Raw genomic sequence first — 9,341 nt, 5'->3', positions numbered from 1 at the left:
AGAGGCTGGGCCTGGCTGGATGCATCATGTGTTGTGCCCTAGGTAAGGCACCCATTTCCCTGATATTCTGCATACTTTTAGAATAGTTGAGAAGAGACAAGTGAGGTCAGAAGCCCCTGGGTATGGTAACTGGAGTTCTTGGATGCCAAAGGCCCAGAAAGTTTGAATTCCAGCACTAGCATCAGCAGAGCTCTGCATGCTCCCTGCTGAGGTAGCTTATCACCAGGTTACCTGAGGAAGAGTCAGGGCTCCTCAAGTGAACTAACTGGTATGTGTCTCTGGTAGCTCAGAAGCAGTTGTGCTTCATAAATTGAAATAAAATACCAAAAGCAAGAAGTCTTATTAAATTATGGCCCCATCTATACATTGAAAAATATATTTTACATTTGAAATGATTTATTATTAACAGTGATAACTTTGTCTTTTTTAAAAAAAAACTAAAATTAAAAACCAAACACATTTCAGAAAATATATATGTACACATAATTCTAGAAATGGGGATGATAAAAAATACAGTAGAGTTTTATGTGGTTTTAGATAACTTAAAGTCACTATGGAATTTTTGATAAAGAATTTATCAGATCTTAGGAAGAAAAGTGGGTCTAGAAGAATACAAATAATAAAGCATAAAAATTATTTTTGATGTGGCCTTCTGATGACCAACTTCATCTTTTAAATATTATAGAATATGATTATGAAATGAATGAAACCAAATCCCAATAAGTTATTTCCTTCCTTCAAACACTTGAATGCTGTCTTATTGCTTATAGATTTAAGTCCAAACTCTCAAACATGGAACTCGAGACCTCTTTTAAGACCTCTTTTTCTTGATACCAATAATCTAAAATGGTAGTATCAATTTTTTAAAAATATCTTTATTATTCTTTTTTATTTGTTTATTTTTACGTGGTCCTGGGGACCAAACCCAGGGCCTCATGCATGAGAGGCAAGCACTCTATGGTAGTATGAATTTTTACTGCTTCCTGCCTTACATGTGGCACACTAGCAACACCAGATTTGATTATAATTCCTACATACAGCACATTAACTCAGCTTTTTCTGAATATGATATTTGTTCACAGTACCCACTCTGTGGGGAAATGACAGAGGGCCCACCATTGTCTTCAATCAATATGCAACTCAGAATTACTTTCTCTTGGTGGCCTCTTTTAATTTCTCCAGACTAGATTAGGTACTCTCTTTCTATAAATTCAGGTCAATTACTGCACTTGTTATATAATGGTGTGTTCTAATGTTTCTCTTACCAATGAGACTGTGAATTCCTTTAGGGAAGCAAATTTATCTGTGTCCTCACTACTCAACCATGTTCGTCAGGCTAGGGATCCAATAAACGTTAAAGAGAGGAATCAATGGCATTTTTATCAACATTACTAACAACTCTTCCACTTAGTTTACTACTGAAGGTGACCTAATTATACAATTTTAAGTAAACAGGAAACAGACACACATTTAATTGTTTTACTTCTCATTTATTGATTCTTTGGCCTCACAGAACTAAAGATGTAAATGGAGATATATTAAGTGTGAAGAACTAAAAATACCTCTGAGGGGTTGGGGATTTAGTTCAGTGGCAGATTGCTTGCCTAGCATGCTCAAGGACCTGAGTTTGGTCCTGGGCCCTGGATAGGGTTGAGGATGGGGGAGGGGAAAACTCAGAAAGATTTTAGCCAACAGATGATATGGAAGAAAAAAAATGGGAAAACTGTGTGGGAGTAGGTCCATCAGCCTAAAAATAACAGCCTTACTGCTTCTTAAAATCTGGTTACAAATGCAAATCTAAATATGAAGTCTGTCTGCATCTGGTGAAAACAACATTGGATGGGAAGAAAATTAACCAAATATCATTTATCTGCTTAGATAATAGATGAATTAATAAGCTGAAGGCAGACTGCTTATCTATAATAAAGTTCTAAAATGAATATCACTTGAATTTTGATTAAATACTGATACTCAAATAAAGACTGGAAGAGATTTCAGAGATAATCTAGTACAATATTTTATCTATAAAAGACATCAAATCAAGGCCCAGTAAAGCTAAATAGGTCTGTTGACAGTTATACAGGTTGGTAGAATAGCGAGAACTTAATTGTTACTATTAAATTTAGTTTTCCCTCTGTTATATTCTATGTGGGAGGAAATTTCATGAATTTTCTTCTTAAATATATTAGGTGAGATTTGTATAGAACCCCATTAATAATAGGATCATCATAGAAGAAAATTACTTTAGAAAAAATTAAATGACTTTCATTCAGATGGAATTTATAAATTATGCTAATATGGGAAATTTAGTTAAGAAAAATTCTGAAAATTATTGAAGGAAAAATTACAAAGCCATTAAAATCTTTTATTTTCTGTACTAGTAAATGAGGGCTGACTTTTATATATCTCTTCTGAGTCATTAATTGTGCCACCATTCAGAAAACAAAACTCAATGAGGTAATTTATAATCTTTACAAAACACATATATAAAACTAACAAATAACTTGATTAACTGTTTCACTACGATTACTGTCACTTGTTAAGCATGTTATACTCTCAATGGGATGAGGCCATCCTTTCATATGAAGTATCTGCTAATCATTTTTAAAAGCTTTTGAAAAAACTTTTAAAAAATCTTAATAACAAATGAATTATATTTTATAACATGAGAAGCAAAGACAAAACAAACCCTTAAATATCTAATAGTTTTGTGTTTCCTCTTAATTCTTTAAACTAAATAATTTATTTCTGAGGAGCCCAAATGAGTAAATTAGGTTATGGAAAACTGGGAAGTGTGAGAGCTTCCATAGTTGCAAGGCTAGGAGAGTAGTGTGTACCAACCACTTTGCTAGAACTTGAGCTTGGATGAAAAGAGTTATGAGGCTTCTGTGTCTTACTTGGGGGCATGCCAGGTCAGGTGCTGGTGAAGGAAGAATCAGTAAACTTTCCAGCCTGTGAGAGTAATTATACTTACCTGATTTCACCATCATGAATTTACCTGCAGCCGTCTCTTTAGAAGTGTACCACAATGAGGTACTTGCAATCTTTGGTGCTATGTCATGATGACAGGATGATTTGCAATGCAGTTATAACATAAGTATTTAACTAAATGAGCATGAAAGGATACTAAGTATTAAGCAAATTAAGTAACACTGATCACTGTGAAATTAAAAATGTAAGAAACATTTATATCTAATAATAAATGTTTGAAAATGCTTACTCATATAAAACTTCCATCATTATATAAAGGCTTTCATGATGTGACTCCCTGGTTCTTAACATTTTAAAATGTACAGAATAAAATTCTAAACTTTTGTCACTGCTACTGAGATTTGTCACTGAAGTAAAAGAGGGAAACACCTCAATAGTTGTTTATGAAACCAGAAGTTCTGTGTGAAACTTGCTTCAAAACTATAAATCATTTCAGACAAAAGAAATATAAATGCTAACATTTATAAAAATTTTCCACATTACTCATAGACACAAGCTTCATAAAATTCACGTAGTAAATACAATAAAAATCAGTGCTAATGAAGATTTAGCTGTCTTCCTAAATAAAATTTCCGTGTTTGAGGTATCACTGTAAAATATGCCAATATGGCACAACTATAAAACAACCCAGGAGTCTATCCTAAAAATCCTGACCAACACAGCATCATCTCTGCCAGATTTCTAATAGGCTGAACTAGTCTCTAAACAAAGAAGAAATATTTTAAGTGTTATAAAAACAAAGAAGACAGGTTTTAGAAATTCTGCCTTTCATAAAATAATAAAACTTTTGTTATATTTTCATTGTCATCTTCCTGCAGACACTATTCATTTAAAAAGTACTAAAGATCAGTAAAGCAGCTTCATCTCCTACAATATTTAAAAAGCTCAGAGATCTAAAAACAATAGTGAAGAATTTCACTACTTTTAAACATTATATCAGAGTATATAAAGCTAGTAAAATATTCAGTATCAAGAGCAAATCATTACCCGCAGCTTTATCACCGGAAGGTAGACACTTGATTCAGCACTACTAGTTAACACTAGGTACATTACTTGTATTAACTGCAGTAAAGCCATAATCAACATAGAAGTAATAGCACTAGCCAAACACACAGAGACACAAATGTCAAAAAGGATGTTTCATATGTACAAATATCTATACTTGGGGCATGGATACTAAGTAACAAGGCTGACTTAATACATATGGCCAGAGGGATAATGGTTCTACACATGAAAAATGTCTATGTGAAAAGGTTGGGATATATTGCAAAGCATAATCATACAGCAAATTCTAAGGAGGGCAAATAATTTTTATAAATGAATTTTTAAATTTAGTGACTCAGGCCAAAGTTTCAGTTACTTTTTGGTGAATTCAGAACGATAAGAAGTAGAAGAATGCTTTTCTTTTTTTCTCTTCTTTTTTTCCTTTTTATGATGTTTCCCTTTTTTTGATTTGGTCTTTTTTTCTTTTTTCTTTTCTTTCTTCTGACATTTCTGTTTCTTTTGTTTTGAAGTATCCTCTTCAGTGGAACTGGAATAAGACCTATGGGCAATAACACACACTGATTGAAAATCATATTTATTACTGATAGGTAATTTTAAATGGGATTTGAGCTATCTTAAATTCTTCTTGGAGTAAAGAGGAAGTATAAACATAAAGAAACTCAAATGTACTTTGTATTCTCCAAAAATGATGAATTAACTATTTTTCTGCCTGGTTACAAAAACTGACAAAAACTAATATCTCTATTCTGCTTGATTTTAGTAATGAGTTTTTAATTTAACAAGGTTGAAATTACTTTTTCTGTGATTTTCAGTTTGGAGGCTGTGCTACCCTTCAAAATTTATAAGGCAAACAAAGCGATATTCATCAAGCCTCATTATATACACAAGTGTTTGTATACAATGTATTATATACATCATATTTGTATATAATGACTTGTTAGCATATTCTCTTAAAAGAGCACAAAAGGCTGCAATTATCATACATAAAAAAGATGGCTAAAATTATACCTCAGTATGAATGAATAAAAGCTGAAAATGAACAATAAGAGCACTTTTATAATTCCTTTAATTTTTCAAGTTAATGTACTTGATCCCTTTAGTTGCAGAGTTATACAGATGGATACTTGGATTACAAAGTAACTTTCATTAGTTACAGAAAGTATACTTTTATTTATTTAATTATTTTTTTTTCAGAAAGGATACTTTTATTTTTTATTTTTTTTTATTTTTTTTTTATTGTTGGCTGTTCAAAACATTACATAGTTCTTGATATATCATATTTCACAATTTGATTCAAGTGGGTTATGAGCTCCCATTTTTACCCCATATACAGATTGCAGAATCACATCAGTTACACATCCATTGATTTACATATTGCCATACTAGTGTCTGTTGTATTCTGCTGTCTTTCCTATCCTCTACTATCCCCCCTCCCCTCCCCTCCCCTCCCCTCCCCTCCCCTCCCCTCTTCTCTCTCTGCCCCCTTTACTGACATTCGTTTGTCCCCCTTGTATTATTTTTCCCCTTCCCCTCACTTCCTCTTGTATGTACTTTTGTATACCTCTGAGGGTCTCCTTCCATTTCCATGCATTTTCCCTTCTCTCTCCCTTTCCCTCCCACCTCTCATCCCTGTTTAATGTTAATCTTCTTCTCATGCTCTTCGACCCTACTCTGTTCTTAGCTACTCTCCTTATATCAAAGAAGACATTTGACATTTGTTTTTTAGGGATTGGCTAGCTTCACTTAGCATAATCTGCTCTAATGCCATCCATTTCCCTGTAAATTCTATGATTTTGTCATTTTTTAATGCAGAGTAATACTCCATTGTGTATAAATGCCACATTTTTTTTACAGAAAGGATACTTTTAAATGAATACATTATACACATAAATGAGTACGATTTATCATTATTCTTCATTTTTTAAAATATCACACTAACACAAAGTTGGGAAAAACAAAACAAAAAATGCTTCCCCTAATATTGAAAAAGAAAAAAAAAAAACCAAAAAAGCCATCTTTTAAGATTTTATATAAAGAGGTATGTAACACTCTATTTATGACCTAAGCCCCAAATACATATGACAAGATGGAAATTGAGTTATTTTAAATTAAAGCAGGCATCTAAAAAGTTAGTGCAGTGATGTAACTATTAGGAATTAAAACCCAAACTGAGACTAATATAAGAGAGGAACAAAATTAAATGCATGAGACTATAGGGTTTCAAGCTATCTTCAGTCTTCAGAGTGACTTCCGTGACTCAAAGTTTCTCTCATTTCTATAATGTTGCATCTTTTCTGCTTGTCTATCTACTGCCTTAGACTTCTGATCACCTACTAAGCTTATTTTCTTATGTATTCTCTGGCTCCCTTTTCAGCTCTGCTCTTGTCAAATTTGGTTTACTTTCCTGTTTAAAGACCCTGCTTGACTTCTGTATTCTGAATAGAATGACTTCTCTGCTTGCTCTCTTTTCTTTTGATTTTGGGTTCTGGATTTTTATTTTTAAGGAAAAAATTTAGGCCTAGCATAGCATATTATAAGGTGGCCCTATCTCTAACTACATAAAGGTTTTAATTTCAGGCCCTAAGATCTCTGAGGTTTGAGAGACAGCCCTGAATAAATAATCTGTTATTATAAAACAAGTATATCAGAACTTAGAAGACAATGAATAATCTCATGTTTCATGTAAGCAATTCACCCTACTGAGCTGGCACAAATATGTCAACAATAGTCAGAAACGGTTCCTAGCAGTTTCTATGTTAAAGATTATTATTTACTCCTAAGACCTGAAAGTGAGTTAACTTTTCCAACACCGAAGTGTTCAAATACATGTAATTACAAAAACAAAAAAACACTAAAAAGTAACAACATCAAATATAGAGAACCTACTGAGAGAGGTCCAAATAAGACCTAACTATGGTCAATTGGTCAATTGCTTTTAAAGAAAAGGTATATGTGTCTATATGTGTATATTTATTCTAGTCTGAATGAAACTACTCATTCATTAACCAGGGAAGAAGTAGCCTTTTACTACTTTTGATTAATTTATTTAATCAGTTAGTTGTTAAAATAATAGTAAAAATTTGAAGGTGGTTGATGAAGGTTCTGAAAGACCCGAAAGAATTTTTAGCTTGACAAATTCTATTAAATTATATTAATAAATTAATTACTTAGGCATGATAATGATTATATGAGAATTCAAATATTTAAGTTCCAACTTCATCTTTATGAAGATAAAATGTGAAAAGTAGCTTAGCTACTATTCTGAAATTTAAAACTTAAAATATAAATAAATAAAATATAAAAAAGAATAGGTGTTATCACACATTTATAACTTGATTTGTTGTAAAAAGAAAAATTAAGGTGAATGAGTACTGACTTTATTTTTGATTCTTTACCTGACTTTACTATTTTACTGAAACAACTGAATATCTAACTTCTATTAAGAAAATGTTAACATTAAATTAACTGAACTATATATCAAAAATAAAGGTTTATAATCCTTCCTGGAATCATGGTTCTACTTTTTTCTTTTTTAAAGATGCTATTTATAAAATACCTTTTTCTTTTTTTTTTCAATTTGATTTTCTCTTTGCTTTTTTCTTTTTTCTTCTCCTCTTCTTCATTTATTCCTGTAAGAAGAGGGCAAGGAAAAAATCAGATTACCATGAAGCTACCGATATTAATATGATGTGAAATATTTTAAAATTTTAGTTGTTGGTTAAATAGATGGAGACATATGAAATGGGAACAGGCAGTAAAGCCAAATGACAGAAGCCTCAAAGATGTGTTTTCTTTTCATAGCTGGTAAAGGTAATACGATGATATCTTCAACATATAAAGACACATGTAAGAGTTACTGAAAAAAAAAAGAAGAAAATAGAAATCATTGAGAAGTACTCTGTAGATTAGAGAAAATGTGAAGGAAAAGTGGGGGGGGGGGGAGAAACAAACAAACAAAAAAGAAAAAATGGCCAGACCAAATATAAAATATATTAAGGGGAAGAAAATTTGTGAAAGTCCAGAACCATGTTTAATGAATTCCAGTTCTCAGTTACCCGTTTTCCTTTCTAATTCTGATCACCTCTTTCTCAAATGCTATAAGCAAAAGATGTGAAAAAGGTAGCTTGGTCAAAATTTTGAAAAAAAAAAAAAAAAAATGAAAAAGAGCCAAGGGAAGTAAAACAGGATGAGGGAATAAAGCAAGCATTTAAAAAGACATATCAGGCTGGGGATGTAGCTCAGTGGTAGAATGTTTGCCTAGCATGCGTGAGGCCCTGGGTTTGATCCCAAAGCCTGTAAAATAAATAAATTAAATGAGTAAATAACAAAAACTAAATGACAACATGTATGCACAGACTCAAATCGCAAAACCAAAACGAAGTGACTTATCTCTAACTCATCTCTGTTTCTGGTATCCAGGTTTTGTTAGTTATGCCAGCAGCTATTTAGTAAACTGATGAATGCCAGTTGCCTGGAAAAATTCTCCATTACAAGAGAAAAACTAAAATGGTGCAAGTGATAGATGCTAGAAGAGATTCTGAGCTATTTTTTTCAGTCCTACAGATTGAACCCAGGGGCACTTTATGAGCCACATCCCCATCCCCCCCACCTACAGCTTTAAAAAATTTTTGAAACAGCGTCTCACTAAGTTTCTTAGGGCCTTGCTAAATTGCTGAGGCTGTCCTTGAACTTATGATCCTCCTGTCTCAGCCTCCCAAATCACTGAGATAACAGGCATGTGCCACCACATGAGCTATTTTATTTTTTACTTTTAATTAGTTATACATGAGCTATTTTAAACAGAAAAAATATGATTTTTGATGTATGAAATGGACACTCTATTACTCAGTGACTTCTGTTAGAAATACCAAGAATGGGGTGCCTGGGAGCTTTAAAGGGAAGGTCAAGCCAACATGTATGTCAGAGGTTGTTGACTCCATCAGAATACTAGTACTTTTGTATTTTTTTTTTACTTCCTTTTATCTCAAATTAGCTTTTATTTCCCAATTATGAGTTTTGTTACTAGAGGAGAGACATGTACTGAGAAAATATGTCTAACAAACTTAAAAATTTTGTATATTTATCATGAGAAACAGGCATGAGAGGCAACACGCAGAGCAGCTTTGGAGTTAGGCAGACTGATCTTTGCATGTAGCCTACTGAATTACTAGTTATATGAACTTAAGCAAGTTTCAAGCTAAAAAGGGAACAGAACATATTAACTTCATTAAGTTATTGAGGATAAAAGAAAGCAAGGTATAAAAACATAGTGCTATTTTGGCATATGATAAGTGTTCCATCAGTGGCAAGCATTATAATTACTACTTTATTAAGATATTAACTGG

General features: G+C 32.5%; 1 protein-coding gene across 1 annotated transcript in view; it reads right to left on the bottom strand.

Annotated features, from left to right (window-relative positions):
• Positions 1–1,469: 1,469 nt before the first annotated feature.
• Positions 1,470–9,341, bottom strand: part of Srek1ip1 (SREK1 interacting protein 1) — a 34,603-nt gene continuing 26,731 nt past the window's right edge. The window contains exons 4-5 of the mRNA XM_027951621.2: positions 7,553–7,625; positions 1,470–4,534 (exon numbers count right to left, since the gene is read on the bottom strand). Of these exons, the coding sequence (XP_027807422.2) occupies positions 4,348–4,534; positions 7,553–7,625 (260 nt within the window). The 3' untranslated portion in view covers positions 1,470–4,347. The remainder of the gene's footprint in view (positions 4,535–7,552; positions 7,626–9,341) is intronic.

This window comes from Marmota flaviventris, chromosome 5 (assembly GCF_047511675.1).
Source record: "Marmota flaviventris isolate mMarFla1 chromosome 5, mMarFla1.hap1, whole genome shotgun sequence".
Classification (NCBI taxonomy): Eukaryota; Metazoa; Chordata; class Mammalia; order Rodentia; family Sciuridae; genus Marmota; species Marmota flaviventris.
This window is presented reverse-complemented; position numbering and strand designations above follow the sequence as displayed.